Source organism: Peromyscus maniculatus, chromosome 5 (assembly GCF_049852395.1).
Source record: "Peromyscus maniculatus bairdii isolate BWxNUB_F1_BW_parent chromosome 5, HU_Pman_BW_mat_3.1, whole genome shotgun sequence".
Classification (NCBI taxonomy): domain Eukaryota; kingdom Metazoa; phylum Chordata; class Mammalia; order Rodentia; family Cricetidae; genus Peromyscus; species Peromyscus maniculatus.
The window spans coordinates 22,252,141-22,271,688 of record NC_134856.1 but is presented as its reverse complement, the minus strand read 5'-3'; the positions used below and the strand labels follow the sequence as shown (position 1 = coordinate 22,271,688).

The 19,548-nt window shown below is 52.4% G+C and overlaps 1 protein-coding gene and 1 long non-coding RNA gene across 2 annotated transcripts; one reads left to right on the top strand and one right to left on the bottom strand.

Annotated features, from left to right (window-relative positions):
- Positions 1-3,466: 3,466 nt before the first annotated feature.
- LOC121829359 (uncharacterized) lies at positions 3,467-13,507 on the bottom strand. The gene is made up of 2 exons (XR_006072133.2): positions 13,365-13,507; positions 3,467-8,652 (listed from the first exon to the last, which is right to left on the bottom strand). It is a non-coding gene; the product is annotated as an uncharacterized LOC121829359 (long non-coding RNA).
- Dand5 (DAN domain BMP antagonist family member 5) lies at positions 3,953-8,502 on the top strand. The gene is made up of 2 exons (XM_006996229.4): positions 3,953-4,370; positions 8,257-8,502. The coding sequence occupies exons 1-2, from the start codon at positions 4,062-4,064 to the stop codon at positions 8,500-8,502; spliced, it is 555 nt and encodes a 184-aa protein (XP_006996291.2). The 5' UTR covers positions 3,953-4,061.
- Positions 13,508-19,548: the final 6,041 nt, after the last annotated feature.

Genomic DNA, 19,548 nt, shown 5'->3' with positions numbered 1-19,548 from the left:
TCTTTCGACAGAATCTCACTATATAGCTCTAGCTGGCCTGGAACTTGATATATAGACCAGGCTGGCTTCAAACTCAAAGAGATGGACCAGGCTTTGCCTCCTGAGTGCCAGAACTAAAGGTGTCTGCAACCATGCCCAGCAAATATTTTTTTTTTTTTTTTTTTTTTGGTTTTCGGAGACAGGGTTTCTCTGTGTAGTTTTGGTGCCTGTCCTGGATCTCACTCTGTAGACCAGGCTGGCCTCGAACTCACAGAGATCCGCCTGGTTCTGTCTCCCAAGTGCTGGGATTAAAGGCGTGGGCCACCACTGCCCGGCCCAAAATACATAATTTTTAAATGAAAAAACAAAACAAAAACTCCTGTGAACCCTCCTTTCCATAGTAGTATAGCAGAAAATAAACTTAGACTAGATGAAACAGCTCATTGGTTTCTTGAATAGTAATCCTTCCAGTGATTCCCAGTGAGGGAGACACACAGGACAGAAATAAACAAAGATGGACTACAGAGATAGCTCATTGGTTAAGAATGTGGTGTGTTTCCAGAGTTCAGTCTCCAGCAACCATGTAGAAAGTCTTTTGACACATAACTCTAGCTCCAGGGGTCCAGTGACCTTTTCTGGCCTCCTGGCCTTTGAGGGTGCCTGCATACATGTGGCAGGCATGTGCCAATAAATAAAAATAATTCTCCAAAGGTTGTTTTAACCTTGATCTTTTGTTGTTGGAGGTCTGTGCTTGGGCAGTGGGCATATTTAAGGCTACAACTGTTTTGTTTATGTGAATGAATGTCTCATACCGCAGAACACTGAAAGCTTCAGATTCATGTCTAGAAACATGCTTTTTTTAAAAAACTCAAATATAGGAACTATGTCTATGATTCAAAAGTGATAGTATGTTGGTTAATTACAGCATTTTGGTTTAACACGCTGTAAAACATATGAGTGTACACTTTCTAAGAACTGTGACCATTTCGAAATATAAGAGCAATCAATGCTTTGAGAGCTTGATCTTTGACCCCAGCCAATGCGGAAAAGACACAGTTACCACCTGAGCGAGAATGAAAACTAAGCGCACTTCCAATCTCTCTGTGTTTGCTCTTTTGAAAGCACCCTCTTGGAAAAGAGTAAGTTTTGCCTTATCCAGACACTTCCAAAAAAGAAAAGAAAAGAAAAAAAAAGGAGTTTGATCTTGGACCCACTCTGGTGGTACATACCTTAAATCTCAGCCCTAAGGGAGTCAGAAGTCTTGAGGTAAACCTGGTCTACATATCAAGTTCCATGCCAGCCAGGGATTCAAAGTCAGACTATCTCAAAATGAATAAATCCATTAAAATCAAAATGGGGAAAATATGTACAATATGAAAGCCCTTCCCCTCTTTAGACAGGGTTTCCCTGTGTAGCCCTGGCTGTCCTGGAGCTCACTTTGTAGACTAAGCTCACCTCGAACTCACAGAGACCCATCTGCCTCTGCCTCCCAAGTGCTAGAATTAAAGGGAACACTGCCACCATCTTAAAAACTATCACATTTATTTCCTATGTGTCCACAACCCTCAGTGCACATGTGGCAATCAGAAGAGAATTTGGGGGACTCCGTTATCTCTTCTCACCATGTGTGTATTGGGTATTGGACTCAGGTTGTCAGGCTTAGTGGCAAGTGTGTTGCCACTCGGGGCCATCTCAGGGGCCTTCCCTAGGATGATGAGGTGTCTGGGATGGCTTTGCAATTTGTCTTCACTTAGCTGCATGCTCATAATAGTTCATGTAAAAATCAAGGGGTAGGGCCAGCAACATGGCTCAGCAGCGCCTGACAGCTGGAGTTTGATCCCCAGAATCCACACGGTGGAGGGAGAGAACGGGCTCCTGCCAGTTGTCCTCGGATGCTCTGTAGCTCTGGTTCCAGGGAAGATCGTGACTCCGCCCCTTAGGGCACCAGGCATGTACACAGTGCACAAACCTAAACAAAGGCAGGACATTCACACACATTAAAGTGACTTTTTAAAAATCAAAAACTTCACTAGTTATGTGTCTGTGTGCATGTGGGTATGCATGCCACACACATCTGTAAGAGGACAACTTTCAGGGGTGTAACTCGGGTTGCCAGGCTCGAATGGCAAGCACACTGAGACATCTCCTTGACCTGGGATTTGTTCTTAAAAGCAAGGATTCTTGAGGGTTTGAGTGTAGGTGAGTGGTAGAACTACATCTAGAATGTGTGCATCTATGTGTGGGTATGTGCATGAGTGCAGTGCCCCTGGAGGCTCAAGGGTGTGGGATCCCTTGCAGCTGTTGTTACTTGGTGCTGGGAACTGAATTCAAGTCCTCCCCAAGAGTTCTTAACTGCTCAGGCTTCTTTCTAGGACTCCCAGTCTTATTCTAGTCCTCTACCTGTGCGGCGTGGCTCCTGGTGCCTTGTGGATTCCAAAGTGCTAGGTCAGTGGTTCTCAACCTTCCTAATGCTTCCACCCTTTAATACAGTTCCTCACGGTGTGCTGACCCCCATAGAGTTATTTTGTTGCTACTTCATAACCAACCGTAAATTGTGCCACTCTTTGGATCATAATGTAAATATCTGAAATGCAGGATATCTGATATGTGACGGCCCTGATCTTGATCAGGGGTCCTTGATCCACAGTTTGAGAATCGCTGCCCTATGTGCTCAAGCCTCTTATAAAGTGGCGTAGTCAAGTCCAGAGTGAAAATGCAAGCTATTAATCCCAGCACGCAGAAGGCAGACGTAACAAGTGGGGCGGAGATGGCAGAGAGAGGGTCAAGGCCGCCCCGACATTTGGCGCTTCAGTCTCTGGCAGGATGGAACTGGCCTTGGCTGGAGGACAGCAGAAAGGATGGGTTGGGGTAAGAGTCCGCTTGGAGGCGGGTGTCGGGGCACGGCGACCACGCAGTCCCGGGAGCTGCCGCCAGATGGCGAGCGGGCCGCGGGAAAGACCCAGGCCGCAGCTTCTCACGCTCCTGCGGCCTGGCCTTGCCCCTCCTCACCTGGGTGTGAGATACATGCCTCTGAGGTGCTAGGGCTGGACCCCCCAGGCGCCTCGAGGCCCCCAAAGCCTGGGGCGCAATCTCACATCCTTTGTGTACTTCCCACCACTCTGTTCCCATGTCTGCATCAGCATCTCAGCTCTCTGCAAAAGTATCACCTTCTCCGGGGGTCTTCCCTGACTGCCCTGGGATCAGAAACCCATACTTTGACCCCTGTGAAGCTCGTTCCATTTATTTTTTTTTTCTTTGAAACAAAATCACTCTTTAGCCCAGGCTGCCCTTAAACTTCTGATCCCCCTGCCTCAGCCTCTCATGTGCTGGGATGACAGATACGAAAGTTGTGGCCCATACCTCTAATCTGTGCACTCAAGAGAATGAGGTGGAAGAAGCCCAAGGTTATAGCCAGTCTGGGCTGGGAAATCCTGTCTCAACCCTCTCACCCAAAAAGACAATAATAGCAGTCGTGTTAACTCCTTACTGTTTGGGCACAGGGGTGTTGCAGAGAGCTCCAGCTTATCATAACTAAGGGTTCCCTCCTCAGAACAGGAAGAAAAAAACATAATGGGCTTCTGCCACCAGTGTGTATCAACACCTGTTTTCAGGTCTTTCTGAGTCCTCTCTCCAGTCTCCGAGGGAGAGATGTTCCCAGCATCCTACTCCAGAAGAGGGGGCTGAAGCCCCGAGTGGTTAATGGCCGTGCACAGCCACAGAACTGCAGGACAGAGCATGGAACCTCAAAGTCACTGAAGGGTGGATAAATGGGGGTCTCAGGATTCAAAAGACTCCTAAGCCTCTGTCCCCTAGACCTGCCTCCCTGGATTCTCATGGTCCCCATGGAGCAGGCTCAGCCCCCACTGGGACTCACAGCAGGCTGGGAGGAGCTGTGGGATTGGACAGGTCAGCTTGCCTTCCTTCCCTGCTGGGAGCTCCCAGAACCACCTCTGGGCTGCTGGGAGGGGAGAGGGGTGAAAAGCAGACCTCTGAGGACCCAGACTCACACTCTAGACAGCAGGGTCCATTGCCTGGGACCCTGAGCCCACTCCAAGACTGACTGACGACCGCACAGCTAAGTGATGCTGCGTGGCCAGTTAACCACGCTGCTGGGTCTGCTCAGTGGGGCGTGGCTACCCACAGGCTCAGGGAGGCCTAGGGTTCCATCTATCTCCACTCAGGCCTGGGCTGCTGTCAATCAGAGCTGGACTCTGGATCCTCTGGTGCCAGCCTCTGCCCTGGGTAGCTGGAAGGCCTTCTTGAGCCTACAAGACAAACAGCAAGGAGCAGGCGGGCTGCATGGAGGGCAGAGAGAGGCTGCTGGTGTGTCTTTGCCCTTGGTCCCCCAGGAAGTGCTCCAGGAGACATGTAAAGCTGTGGCCTTCATTCAGGTGAGGCGGCGGCAGCAGCGGCGGCGGTGGCGGCGGTGGCGGTGGTGGTGGAGGTGGCGGCAGCGGTGGTGGACACCCTCTGGCTTCAGGCAGATTTGCAATCAAGTCTCAAGTCCTAAATCTTCCATTTAAATGCCTATGAAATTCAGGTTACTCCATCTTCATCAAATCTATTTCCTTTTCCCCCTCCATTTTTTTTTTTTTAAGACATTGGCTCCTGTAGCCCAGGCTGACCTCTGTGTAGCTAAAATGAGCTTGAGGCTGGGTTTATGTAGCCCAGGCTGACTTCTGTAGCCAAATGATCTTAAGATCCAGATTTCACCTCATGTGTGCTGGTTTGCAGGAACCTAGGGCCTCATGCATGTGAGGCCAGCTGCACCACTGAGCCACGTCTGCAGCTGCTGACTCCACTTTCCTGCTCAGCAGCCAGGAGGAGGCTGTTGACAAATACATGTCCCTTGCTCCCTCCAAACCCTCATGGCTCTCTCCTCTGAACAAAAGCCCAGGTTCTCAGAGCCCACAAGGTTCTACATTCTTTGACCTCTCTGACTTTGGCTACCCCATTCTCCTCACTCCGCTCCTGACACGACACTGTGTGTGTGTGTGTGTGTGTGTGTGTGTCTGTGTGTGTGTGTGTGTAAGGAGGGTTTTGCTAAGTATTGCAGACTGCTCTGTAGCTCAGTGATCCTTCTTCTGGGATCATAGGTGTGAGTGACCACATCCATCTTGGAGTGGAGGCTTTGTTGTTTTAGGCCAAGTCTTATGTAGCTTGGGGCTGGCTGTAAATGTCTATCCTCCTGCCTCTGCCTCCTGAATGCTGGGATTACAGGTGTGCACCACAGCCCAGTTTGTGTGGTGCTGGAGGTGGAACCCAGGACCTCAAAAATGCTAGGTAGGTACTCTACCTATTTCTGTTTGTTTGTTCTTTGGTTTTTCGAGACAGGGTTTCTCTGTGTAGCTTTGGAGCCTGTCCTGGAACTTGCTCTGTAGACCAGGCTGGCCTCGAACTCACAGAGATCCGCCTGCCTCTGCCTCCTGAGTGCTGGGATTAAAGGCGTGCGCCACCGATCCCGGCAGTACTCTACCTATTGCGCTACATCCTCCATCCCAGGGCAGAGGTTATTTGATTTTGTTCTTTTCAATATACCTGTCCCCATGCCTTACGACAGGGCCAGGCACACAGTGGACTCTTGGTGTTTGTTTGAATGAATGACTAGTAGCACATGCCTTTCTGGGCTGTGGAGCGGCTGAACAGGAAACGATCTCATATCTGCATTCAGTTGGTGTTCCAGAAGGGCTTTGGGATTTCTCATTCTATGCCGAGTTCAAATCCTGCTTCACTGTTGGTGTCTGTACCTTGCTTTCTCCCTTTCCTCACTCCCATGTAACAGAGGCAATGATCTCAGGGGTAGAGTTCCCCTGGCTATGCTCAGTAGGGAACCGCTTCCCCAAACCCTCTGGCTTGGTATTTGCCCATCAAACCTTGGAACTCAGAAGACCCCGATTAATATGTTTTGCCCCAAATCTATTTTTCCCTTTCAAGATAGGTCTCACCAAATAGTCCAGGCTGGCCTGGAACTTGTGACCCCATGTTTCTGAGTCCTGGGGTTACACACATCACCGTGCCCACTCCACATTCTGCGTCTGCTGCTGCCTACCAGCCAATGGCTGCACCTAGCAAAACAAAACCCAACTGTGAGTCTAGCTCACTGCTGAGCCCAGAGGGGCACCTGCCCCCGATGGCACAGGACACTTCGGTTGGCAGCCTTCCCTGTGGCTGTGTGGTCTTAGACAGCTCCAAGCCTGAGTTTCCTCCTTTGTAAATAGGGACGTATCGTTGGTCTCAGCGTCGTCTGGGTTTAGTGGGGCCCAGCATGGGGGTGGGCCAGGGATTATCTCTACTTTTTCTTCCAGTGCTGGGAGTGGAACCCAGGGCCTTGGGCATGTATTAGTGGAACACTTGGGAGGCTGAGGCAAAAGGCTATGGAGTTCAAGGCCAACCTCCGCTAAATAGTGAGTTTGAAGCCAGCCTGGGGTACATGAGACCTATCTCAAAAACAAACAATAAATTTTTTAAAAGGTTTCAAGTAGTTTCTTCTTTTCCTTTTTAAAATTTTCTGAGCATAGTGTTGCACGCCTTTAATCCCAACCTTTGGGAAGCAGAAGCAGGTGGTTCTCTGGGAATTCCAGGCCAGCCTGGTCTACACAGCAAGTTCCAGCTAGCTAGGGTAATGTAGTGAGCCCCTGTCTCAAAAAATGTAATTATACTTATTTTGTGTGTGTGTGTGTGTTCCATGACCCAAGTGTGGAGGTCAGAGGACAACTTGTGGGAACTGGTTCCCTTCATTGTGTGGGTCACAGGAATTGAATTCAGGTTATCAGATTTGCAGTGGCCTTGACCACTGAGCCGTCCTGCGGACCACTACGGTGTGTGTGTGTGTGTGTGTGTGTGTGTGTGTGTGTGTGTGTGTGTGTGTAGATAGTACTTCAGAGGGTAGAGAAGTGGTCCAGCAGGTAAGGGCGCTGTCAGCAAGCCTGACTATCTGAATTTGATTCCTGGGACCCATACGGCGGAGGAAAGGAACTGACCCCCACAATCTGTCCTTGACTTCCACATGGGCACCATGGCACGTGAACCCTACCACCCGTCACCCCGACAAAATAAATTTAATTTTAAGCAATAAAAAAGACAGGGTTTCACACTATAGCCTAGGCTGGCATAGAACTCACTGAGCAGCTAAGGTTGGTCTCAAACTCATGGCGACCCTTCCTTCAGCCTCCCAAGTTCTTGGATTACAGGTATGAGTCACCATACCCAGCTTGATTAAAAAAAGATTTAATGTGTATGTTTTACCTCCCATTAGTATTACACCAGGTGTGTGCCTCACGCCTGACAGTGATGTCAGACCCCCCCCAAACTGGAGTTAGGGGTGACTGAGAGCCGAGTCATCTCTAGCCGCCCCCACCTTGACTTTCCTTTTTCTGTGGCACTGGGGATGGGACCCAAGCCTTGCGCATGTCAATTTAGGTGCTCTACTGAGCTACGCCCCAGCTCTGGTTTTCTATTTATTTTGACACAGGGTCTCGGTAAGTTTCCCAAATGGGCCTTGATCTTGATCCCCAGTCTTGGCCCCCAGAAAGTCTGTGATGTGTGTGTCTGCACCACCAGGCCCAGCTTTCCAGTTTAATTTGGATGGTTTTTTATATGGGAATGTGTGTGAGGGCACACACGTGTGCAAAGGACAGGGGTTGATGTCAGGGTCCTTAACTGCTTTGTTCTTTTAAAAAAAAATTTAATTTTATGAGTGTTTTGCCTGCACGTATATCTGTGTGCTATCAGCATGCTTGGTGCCCAGAAGAGGGTGTTAGACCCCTGGAGAAGTTGTGAGTTGCCAGATGGGTGCTGGGAATTGAACCTAGGTCTTGTAGAAGAGTAGTTAGTGCTCTTAACTACTGAGCCGCCTCTCCAGCTCCCTCATGCCTGATCTGACGAGCACTCTCACTGACCCAGGAGCTCACCAATTCGGCTAGGCTGGGCTGGCCAGCAAGCCCAGGGCTGTCTTCCCTTCCCAGTGCTGAGATTACAGGCCCGAGTCCTAGTTCATGTGAGTGCTGGGGATCTGAACTCGGGCCCTCGGGCCTGCACCACATCACTTTACTGACTCTCCCCAGCCCTTGATTCGAATATTTTATCCAAGAAAGAGGCTTGGAAAGGTTGAATACCTTCCTGCAGGCCACGCAGCCAGAAGGAAGATTCAGAACTTAAATCCAGGCCACCTCCCTTCAGCACCTCCACCTTTCTGTCGGGGTAGAAGTGGATGGTAATTATTTTCATCCCTCTGGCCCCAGACTGCACAGAGCTGACTGTCCCTGTCTCTGCTTGCAGGTGCTCTCCAGGCCTGGCTGCACAGTGGCCAGGGTCCTCAATCATCTGTGTTTCGGACATTGTTCCTCCTTCTACATTCCCAGCTCGGATCCCACCCCGGTTGTCCTCTGCAACAGCTGTGTGCCAGCTCAAAAGCGCTGGACGTCGGTGGTGCTGTGGTGTGGGGCTGGCCACGCAGCCTCCCCTCGGCGAGTGAGGATGACTGTCACTCTAGTGCAGAAGTGCCAGTGTGGTCCGAAGCCGTGAGCCGAGTGTCGTGGAGGATCGCGCAGCATCTGAACCTCGGAAAGAAACAGGAGCTGCCGTAGAAAGACGTGACCTGAACTATGTACATCAGGTCAAGAGAGCAGGGTTAGAAGGACAGACGGACAGGTCCACAAGGTCCTCATCTTGCTCCTGGAACATGAGACATGGTTCCCCAGTCATGGGTTTAAACCACTAATAGTCATAGCATGTGGGGTGGGGTGTAACTCAGTGGGAAAGGGCTTGCCTGCCATGCATGAAGCCCTGGGTTCCATTCTTAGCACGGGGATATGTGGAGGGGAAAAGTGAAAATTAGCTGTAGTGTGTGATTCACAGGGCCCTGTGAGGGAGGGACTATTCCTTCCACAAGCACTAACTCACACGTCCTCAAGAGTCAATCCCCAGCCGTCCCGCAGGGTGGGACTTCACCACAGGTCATTTTGCAGATGAGGAAACCGAAGCAGCCTTTGAGGCACTCTCACTGTTTTGGAGGGTGGGGTCGAGACACAGGCCTTGCACAAGGCAACACAGCTCCCCGCTGAGCCCCTCCCCCAGCCTGGGGTTCCGCTGCCGACCACGAGGTGGCACTGCGTCTCTCTGTCCGAGCCAGACACTCCTAACTCCCAGGATGACAGCATCACCCAAACACGGACACTCAGCAAAGATGACCCCGTTCTAGGGACACCAGAAAAACAGCAGCAGCAGCAGCAGCAACAACAACAACAAAAAAAAAACCATGGCAGGCAAGCGGGAAGCAGCTGCTTGGAAAACCTGGCCCCAGCCAGAGGCGACCCCGAGTGTGCGCAGCTGCCTCTCTCACTGACAGAGGCTGGGGTTTCCCTTATTGCCCCACCCGAGTCCCCGCAGCAGCCCACCCCCAGCTTGGCATTCCACGGGAATCATAAAGGTTGGCCAAGTCCAGCTGTGCGTGCGCCTCTCTGACTGGGTTTCCTGGGTAGGGGGCTCCCTCCTCAGCTAGGGGGCAGGGTGTGCGGCAGCCAGGCGGCCTAGCTTTGGGCGGCTGGAACCAGGGCTCTGGCAGATGGGGCCGTTTGGCAGAGACTCAGAGACATGTGGCAGCGTCGCCTCCAAATGCCCCCACCCCCAGTGCAGGGTGGAGGGAGCTGGTCAAGCGCCCCCCTCCCGCCCTTCTTCCTGCCTCAGGAAGGAAGGCTCCAGGTGAGGGGAACAGGAGGGCCCCCCACAAGGAAACAGATGGGACAGCGCGGCTGGGAGCTGCGACCCTTGACCTCACAGGCCTGAACAGAGGGGTGGGAACCCGCCTGACTGCCAGCTCCCAAGAGCGTCCTAGAGGGAGGGTCATGGAGCCCTGGGGGTGGGGGGCGCCCTCCTGCCTGTCCCTAGAGCTTGGTGGCCAGCCTCATGCAGTGTCTGAGCTGGCAGCTCAGCCCTGGCACCCCTTTTCTGGCAGGCACAAGATGCCTGCATCCCTCCACCTCAGCTGTGCCCACCTCCTGCCAGCCTGGAGAGCCAGCTGGGAACCTTGGTGCCAGGGGGGCCCAGAGTCACTGCGCCCTCCCAGGCAGTGCCAGTCGGCCCCCGCTGCTGCCCCCCAGGCCCAGTAATGGGTGGGTAATGAGAGCTGGGGGAGTGGGGGGAGGGGCGGGGAGGCAGGTGCCACAGGCTCTGGCACCGAGGGCCGCTAATCAGGTTTGCCAACGCCATCTGTCATCGTGCGAGCATCTGGGGCTCAAGGTGACCCTGTCACCCTCAGTTACAATTATGAGTTTGGCATCTGTATTAAAGCCCGCCAGCCGGCCAGGCAGGGGAGGGCTGGGGTGGGTAAGGGGGTGCACGGTGAACCCCATCCCTGGGGTCTGGTTCCCAGGGGTTGTCTAGCTGCCAAGGCGTGAAGCTTCTCTGCACTCTGTGTATGTGCTCACACAATATGAGTACACACACACCCATCCCAGCCTCCTTAGCTATTCTCCCCTAGTGTGTCTGGGCACAGGCCTGGGGGTCTCGGGGTTTGTTCTGAGTGGGGCCGTGTGTCCTAGGGTTTGTAGGGTGGGAGGAGGGGAATGGCTGGGACACTGGGCCGGTGCCTGGGTAAGCAGGAGTGTGCGTGTGCTAAATGAGAAGTGCTGGAGACTTGATCTGCCTTCGGAGGACGGCGTGTATTAGGGTGTGAGTGCTTGGAGTGTGTGTGATTGTGGGTGCGCATCAGAGGACATGCAGTGCTGTGGCTCTTACAGTTACAGACTGTGTGTGGTGGGGGTATGGATTTGTGTGTGAGATCCTTTCAGAGTGGTGTGTGCGTGTGCGTGCGTGCGTGCGTGCGTGCGTGCGTGTGTGTGTGAAGCAGCAGCAGCTGGCAGAGGCTGTGGACATTCACCCCAGATTCTCTTCTGCCCCTTCAGTCTGTTCCTGCCCTCAACAGTTGGGCTCTGGTCCAGAGAGTTCTGACAAAGACCCAGGGCTCTGGATAGTGTAGGCCTGGTTTTGGTTTCTCTGTTCTTGGAACTGTGTTCTCAGTTCAAGATTCCAGTTCTAAACAATGGGGATCTAGACTTTCCCCCCTCAAGACAGGGTTTCTCTGTGTAACAGCCGTGGCTGTCCTGGAACTCGCTCTGTAGACCAGGCTGGCCTAGAACTCACAGAGATCCACCTGCCTCTGCCTCCCGAGTGCTGGGATTAAAGGTTTGCATCACCACTGCCTGGCAGATCTAGAGTTTTGGATTTTGGATTCTAGAACGTGAATCTGGTTTTAGATTGTTGGTCCTGCATTTTGGATCTGCTTTCCTACATCTCAATTATTGGGGTCTAGAGTCTCTTCTTCTTTCGGATTCTGAAGATACCTGCACATACCTGTCCCCAGAATCTCATTGGAGGATTCTAAGCAGGTGCTTTACTGCTCAGCCACACCCCTGACCCCCATAACCTAGACCGTGATTATGAATTCTAGGACGTGGATCACCTAGGCTGAGTTCTGGGTCTGGACTCTGTGAGCTCATCCTGGACTTGTCTCTTGTCTCTCTGCCTGGGGTTCTAGAATTAAGCCTTCTATCACAGCCCCTAAAGATCAGTGTAGAGACAACATTTGACCACCAGGGGCCGCCCTTGGTCTAGATTTGGGCTAGACTGACCTAGCTGTGGGGCCACAAGGACCGGCATGACCCAACTTTTTGAGGGAGACTGGGAATGACTTCCTTATTCTCCCCTTCCATCTCAGATCTCATGTGAGGACTCATGCCTTTCAGCTCCCACCACTCAAATCTGAATAGTTTGCCCAGTGCCCCCTCAGTCCTACAAAAGTGTCTCTCTTGGACAGGTTGTAGGATGTTGAACATCTAAGAAGGAGATGGTGGCCTCTTGTGACAGCAGTACCATTAACTTGTAAAGGGGTGGGATTTTTTTTTTTTTTTCTTGAGACAGAGTCTCCTCTATCCTCAATGTAGCCCTAGCTGTCTTTGAACTCACTCTGTAGACCAGGCTGGCCTTGGACTCACGGAGATCTACCTGCTTCTGCCTCCAGAGTCCTGGGATTAAAGATGTGTGTCACCACGCCTTGGCCACAAGGTGTGTGATGTTAGCTGATCACAGGATGATTGCAATGAAGCCCGGTGTGTTCTGTGTCTCTAAGGTGTGGTAGGAGTCCCTGTCACATGTCACATGTGTCTATGGTTATGTCAAGTGGTTGCTATGGGTGCGCCTGTAAGCACTGTAAGGACTACAGTGTGTCCCTGGGGGAAGGTATTCCGGAATGTCAGGAGCAGCATCCGGAAGGCTGTGCCTCTGTGTGAATGATGCCTTATTAGCAGGATGAGGTGGGCATTCTGGGAGTGTCCAGTTGAGCCAGTGGAGTGGGGGCAGGGCATCAGAGATGAATCTCTAGGCCTCCTTGGGACATTCGCTGTGTCTGGACACATCTGGTCCTTCCTCTGTCAACCCATGAGCAGACCCACCAGTCTCTCTGAACCCAGACTCCTCTCACTTGGGGTTCCATCCCTGCCTGGTCCTATTGCTGGCCACACCAAGAGGTGCAGTGAAGCCCGGGTCTCGTGGCCTCCTGCTCAAATCTGTTTTCTTCCGTCTTCCGCGCTGGCTCGGCTTTTGCTTGTCCTTCTTCTCTGTTCTTCCCCGTTTCCCCTCTCCAGAAATCACTCTCATCTGCCCAGCTCTTCCTCTTGGACTTTAAGCGTTACTTTCTCCTTGTCTGCCCCTTTCTCTAGCATACACATGTGCTGTGTGTGTGTGTGTGTGTGTGTGTGTGTGTGTGTGTGTGCACCGCGTACACACACATGCCTATGGAGGCCAGAGGATAACCTTAATAGTGTTCCTCAGGTTTCCTCACTCTTTTCTTTCTCGGACCGGGTGTCACTATGTGGCCCTGCCTGGCCTGAAACTCACCATATTGACCGGGCTGGCCTGGAATTCACAGAACTCTGCCTGCCTGTGCTGGGACTAAAAAGGTACTCACCACCACACCCAGCTTTCCACCTCGTTTTTTCGACACAGGGTCTTTTGCGGAATCTGGAAGGCTAGATGGCCAGCGTCCCCTGGAGTCCACCTGCCTCTGCCTTCCCAGGCTTACAGGCCTGTGCTCCCATCCTGCCTGGTTGTTTACATGAGTGATAGGTTCTGGGGATCGCTCTTTACCAACCCAGCCGTCTCCTCAGCTTCTCCTCGCTGCCTCACCACCCACCCCCTCCCAGCACAAGAGACATTGGCCTGGAGCTCATGAGCCTCGGCTGCCCGCCCCCGTAGGATTTACACTTGTGTGGCACTGTGTTGGTCTGTCCCCTTCCTCTTCCTCATAAGACCTATTTCTCTCACCCCGCCCTCTCTTTCCGAGTCTCCTCGCCCTGAATCTTGTTACGCTCTGCCCACCTCTTCCTTCCTACCTTCGTCCCCGCATTTCTCCCTATCACTGTCTCTCCATATTCGTTGCACTCCATCTCTGCCAGCCCGGGTGGGTCCGGGTGGGTCCGGGACAGCCCAACCGGGGCGCCGCGGTGAACAATGCGGCATTCAGGAGGCCTGCCGGCGCCATGGCAACGCGCCCGCCCCGCCCTCCCCGCGCGCGGGCCGCGCGTGCCAAGAGGGTGCCATGGTTACATCGGGCGCGTGCCCACCCCGCGCGCCGCCGCGGCCCCGCACGCTCTTGCAGGGCTGGGCCAGAAGGGGGCGCCCGGTCTTAGCCTCTGCCTGGGGTCCGGAGGCGCTTCCATCTTCAAAGTCCCTTCAGCCCTCAATGCCCTGGTTTCCCCATGGGGGGGGAGGAGGGGAGAGAGGCGTGGGGGAGGAAGGAGAGTGGGGCAGAGGGAGGGCAGGAGTGTAGGGCACTGGGGACAGTGCTGTATTTGTGCTTTTGCATCTGATGGTCGGTGGAACTGTGTGTGTACTTGTGCAAATTGGTGCCCCAATGTTTGGACGCCTGTGTGTTTTACAAGAAGTCGTTGGGAGGACACTAGGTGGGAGGAGAACCCACTTCCACGAGTTGTCCTCTGATCTCCACAGGCTTGTGACCACAAGCAAATGCCTACACACCTGCATACACAGAAATAACAAATAAGTGCAACAAAATATAAAAAGAAGTTGTGTGGGGGTGGTCAACGTACAGCGCGCGCTTGCTTCGTGTGCTTGAGGTCTCGGTTTGTCTCGGCACCACACTGTTGGTGGTAACTTTCGGGTCACTGCTTTATAAGTCTGGAAATGTGTATGTGTGTTGCATTTCTGCCTGTGATGGCGAGTGTTGGAGATGTAATGGTGTGTCTGTGTGTCTATGGTCATGTGACTGGGTGCCCACGTGGCATGGCTGTCTATGTGGTAGGTGTCTGTAGCTGGGTGCTGTTGTGACTTCACATTGCCTATTGCTCGGCTTGGTGTGTACTGATGGATAGCTGTGTGTTAGATCGGGTGTGATTTGGAGTTTGCATGTCTGGGGTCTGTGCTCTCAAACCCTTAGCTCATATATGCTTAGGCGTGGAAATGGGTGTGGGTTCCAAGGACTACAGAGTTCTGGCAGAGCCCCCTCACCTGAGGGCCTCCTGGCACAGAAGGGGGTACCCAGCTGCCTGGGACCTTGGACTCCCTACAGGTTCAGGAGAGCCCCAGCTGATGAATATTCATGAGGGGGGCTGGCACCTACTGACAACAGCTGCGCTTCCATTAGTCGCTCCCTACTCTGCTTGCTCCCAGTAGAAGGGAGAGGATTTCAGCCTGTCTGTCCCCGGCTCCAAGACTCAGGTCTGGGGAGTCCTGAGGACAATCACGGCCGGCCATGTCAGCGTGTTAACAAACATCTCAACAGCTTGTTGGGATGGCTAAGAGGCTGTCTAAATGTTGTGACAGGCTGTGGGAAGGCTGATTGTTGTACGACAGGATGTCCTTGTAGCTGTGGTGTGACATTACCCTGTTTCATTGTAGCTCTGTCCAGACTCTGGGCATGGTGTGACACCACTTGCAACAGGACTGAACAGTGTGGCCTGGAACTCACTGGCTGCCAGCGCCAGGACGCTGTGACTGCAAGGCCACCTTGTGTCATCAGGGCCACCTTGATCTGAGGACAGCTGTGTGCCTCGCCCTGGGAGTGCAGGGACTGGACCCGCTCCTCTTGACTAGGACTGATCGGGGCAATGACTCTGTGCGGCCACATGGTTAGGACAGCTGCAGGGACATCCAGACTGAGCGTGTGAGAGTGACATTGATTCAGTGTGGGGTCAGATTGTCAGGGCAACCGAGAGGAAGAGCGAGATTGAGGGGCTGATCACACACCCCTGGAGTTGCTGGGTGCAGTGGCATTTCTGTGTGTGGTCGTGTGGCTGAGGGTATGGCAGGCAGTGTGGCTGTGCAGGTACACTGTGGTGGTGACTACAGCTATGTGGAGTTGGAAGTATGACCGTGACTGTACATGAAAACGTGAACCGGAAAGCTACAGCTGCCCAGATCCTGCCTTCCGCCTGCACAAGGAACTGAGGAGACTCCTTTCATGGGGCGAACTAGGAATTCACACTGACATTTCCTGAGATGTGGACATAGGCTGGGGCATAGGATTCCTTTGTCTCCTCTTCCCCGGCTGGTTTGGGGGGAAGCTTCTAGAAGTAACAGAGATGAAGTAGGATTCCAGCTGTAGTTAGTTGGCCCCAGAGGCCTCAGATCCAACATATGTGACTCAGTCAGTGGGGCCTTACCTCCTCTGACTTCTCACACTCGGCCCAATCCAGAGCTGCTGCTGGCTGCCCCGAGGCAGCACAGAGGCTCTATTCAGGACCAGGGACCAGGTTACCAGGGTGGGCGGGTCTCCGACCAGCTGCAAATGAAACATTTCCCTAACCCTACATGAGCAGTGGTTCCAGGAGGTGCTGGCCAGGCTGCACCATAGACGAGTCTGTGTGTGTCTGCTGCATCCTGGGAAGCTCTGGTGGTAGGGTGGGGTCTCCTCCTGTGATTCAGGCATGTCTGTGTCTGTGTATGTGACCAGAAGTGATGTTCCTGCAGGTTTTCTTTGTATGTGTGGGTATGTGCCCATGTGGTGTACTGTGTGCCCCCCTTATGGGGGTCAGAGGTCAACTTTGTCCCTCAGGTCTTGTTCACTTGTTTTTTTTTGTTTGTTTGTTTTTTTTTACAGTTATGTATTGTGTGTGCGTGTGTGTATATGCAGCTGGGCACATGTGTCATAGCATGTATGGGGGAGTCAGAAGACAACTTGGAAAGAGGTGGCTTTCTCTTTCCGTAATGTGGTTCCAAGGATTGGATTCAGGTTGTCAAGTACCTTTACCCCCTGAGCCATCCTGCTGGCCCTCTCTTTTAAATAATCATACCTACTTATTTTGTGTGGGGAGGACACATGTACGACATAGCACACATGTGGAGGTGGTGCCTAGTGCCCTTAACTAATGAGCCATCCTGCTGCCCCTCTTCTTTCTTTTTTCCTTCCCTCTCTCCCTTCCTTCCTTCCTTCCTTCCTTCCTTCCTTCCTTCCTTCCTTCCTCCCTCCCTCCCTCCCTCCCTCCCTCCCTCCCTCCCTTCCTTCAAGGATTTACTTTTTCTATGTGTATGAGTATTTTGCTTGCATGTATCTATGTACACTATGTACATGCCTGGTGCCTTCAGAGGTCGGAAGAGGCACCAGATCCCCTGGAGCTGGAGTTATGGATGGCTGGGAGCTGCCATGTGGGTGCTGGGAAACCAGCCCAGGTCCTCTGCAGAGCAGCCAGTGCTCCGGACATTGGGCCATCGCCCTCATCCCCTTTTGTCTTCTGAGACCTGGAGTTGGCCAAGTAGACCAGGCTGGCCTGGCAGTGAGCCTCGGGACCTGTCCGTCTTGTCTCCCTGGTGCTGGGATGACAAGTGTGCACCTCCATGTCCAGCTTTTCTTTCTTTCTTTTTATGTGGATTCTGGGGATTCAACTCAGTTCCTTATACTTGAAGAGAGGGTTTTACCCAATGACGTTTCTGCAGAGATCCCTTCCTCCACTTTTTGTTTGTTTGGTTTTCCGAGACAGGGTTTCTCTGTGTGGCCCTGCCTGTCTTGGAACTCACTCTGTAGACCAGGCTGGCCTCGAACTCACAGAGATCCGCCTGGCTCTGCCTCCCGAGTGCTGGGATTAAAGGCGTGTGCCACCACCGCCCGGCTAGTGTGTAATTTTTTTAAAACTTTTTTTTGAGATAGTGTCTTGTTATGCTGCCTAGTCTATATTTAACTTAAAGATCCTCAGGCCAGGTGTGGTAATGCACACCTTTAGTTCCATCACTTGGGAGGCGGAGGCAGGCAGATCTTGGTGAGATCAAGACCAGGGTGATCTACATAGCAAATTCCAGGACAGCTAAAGCTACACAGTGAGACCTCATCTCAAACAGAACAACACAGACTAGAACTCTTGATCCTCCTGGTGTGTGCTAGGATTACAGATGTGTGTCACTGTGCCTGATTCTTGTGTGGTTCTAGTCTATCCTGCTTCATGAGAGACAGTTTCCTGCAGCCAAGCCTGGCTTCACATCTGCAATGTAGCCAAGAGTGATCTTGAATTTCTGCTCCTCCTGCATTAGACAAGGGCCTCCACATCCAATGTATGAAGTGTTTGGGGTGAACCTAGGGCTTCCACCTGTCTTACATGCCCTGTCTTGTCCCTTGCCCCTCACTTCTGACATTCAAAATGTTTTTGTTTTGTTTTTATGTGTGTGTGTGTGTGTGTGTGTGTGTGTGTATTATGTAGTTTTGTGTGTGCAGTACTCACAGAGGCCAGAAGAGGGCATGGGATCCATTGGAACTGGTGGTAAGGGTGGTTGTAAACTACATGATGTGGGGGCTAGGAACTCAGGTCCTCCGGAAGAGCAGGACTCTCTTAACCGCTGAGCCATCTCCAAGCCCTGTTTTGTTTTGGTTTTCAATTTTATTTATTCATGTGTATACATGTGTGCTTGCATGTGTGGAGGTAAGATGAGAACTTGCTAGAGTCAGTTCTCTCTTCCCAACATGTGAGTCTCAGGGATGTAACTCAGGTCATCGGGTTTGATGGCAAACAATTTTACCCACTGGACCATCCTGCTGGCCTCTGATACAGGGTCTCAAGTAGCCCAAGGAGGACTCAAGTTCATTATGTAGTGGAGGATGACCTTGAATTCCTAATCCTCCAACCTCCACTTCCATAGTGCTGAGGTGATAAAATAAGCTCCATGCCTGTTTCACGTGGTGCTGAGAATGGAACCCAGGGCTTCACGTATGTGATCCAAGCCCTTTATCCCCTGAGCTATGTCCCATGTCCGTCTGTATTTTTACGTCTGGCTATGCCTGTGTGTTTCTATGGTCCTATGTGAGTGTGATGGTGAGATTTCAGACAGGTCAACGTGTGTTTCTATGGTCCTATGTGAGTGTGATGGTGAGATTCCAGACAGGTCAACGTGTGTTTCTATGGTCCTATGTGAGTGTGATGGTGAGATTCCAGACAGGTCACCGTGTGTTTCTATGGTCCTATGTGAGTGTGATGGTGAGATTCCAGACAGGAATCTGGTGACACATCTTCAGCTATGATCCAAAAGTGGGGAATCCATGACTCCTCACACTCAGCCACAACTCAGGGACCAGAGGTGGCCCTGCCTGCCAGGCTGGGCATAGGATTAGATTGGGGAGAGGGGACCCCCATCTTTCCAGAAGGAACTAGAGCACCCCTTTCTCTTTGCCTGGCAGCACCCACAGTTGAGATCCTTGCTTATCTTCTGTGCTGGGTGTGTGCCTACTTTCCCAAGAGGCCCACCCAGCTGCTCTGGAGCCCAGGGTTGCCCAGCCCAACCTTCCGTGGCCCAGGATGTGGCTGATGAAGCCCAGATGTTTAAGCCTGCCCTCCCCCACTGCTGCCGGCATCCTGGCAGGCAGTGCCATGAGCTTGCTTCTCGCTCTCCAACACCTGCATGGGAAGAACACACCTGCTGCCAGCTGTAGTCAGGTAGGCAGCTGGGAAGGAGGAATGTGGGGGATTCCAGCTGTGACACCCCAGCTGTGCCCAGCCCCCCTGGTAGTGCTCCCTCCTTCTCAATTTCTTCAGGGCCAGGTGTGCCCTCAGATCTGGGCTCTGGGAGACAGGAAGGCTGGGTTACTCTGCTGCCCTGTGAGAAACACCCTCCTCCCGCTGCCAGCTGTGAAGGCTCAGAACATGGCAACTCTGTATCTGTGTGTGTGTGGGGGTGCACTCGGTATCAAAGATGGGGTCTGAGTGTGGGGTAGGATGAGTGCAAATATGTGTGAATGTAAGGGCAAGAGCTTGGGTCCTGTGGGAGTAGATGGACATAGTGAATGTGTGAACCTAAGGGAAAGTATGTATGTGTGAACACAGGGAGGTGTTACAGCGTGAGTTTCAGTGTACGGATGGATAGGGATGTTGTGTATGTGTAAATGTAAGGATGGACCGTGTGTGCGTGAAGATGGAAGAGAGGGAGGGAGGGAGAGAGAGAGAGAGAGAGAGAGAGAGAGAGAGAGAGAGAGAGAGAGCGCAATGAAGGTCATGTGTCTAGACGAAAAGGTGTATGTTACAGGTGTGTGTGTGTAAGGTTTTCTGTGTATAATGGAATGGTCTGTGTGTATATGTGACA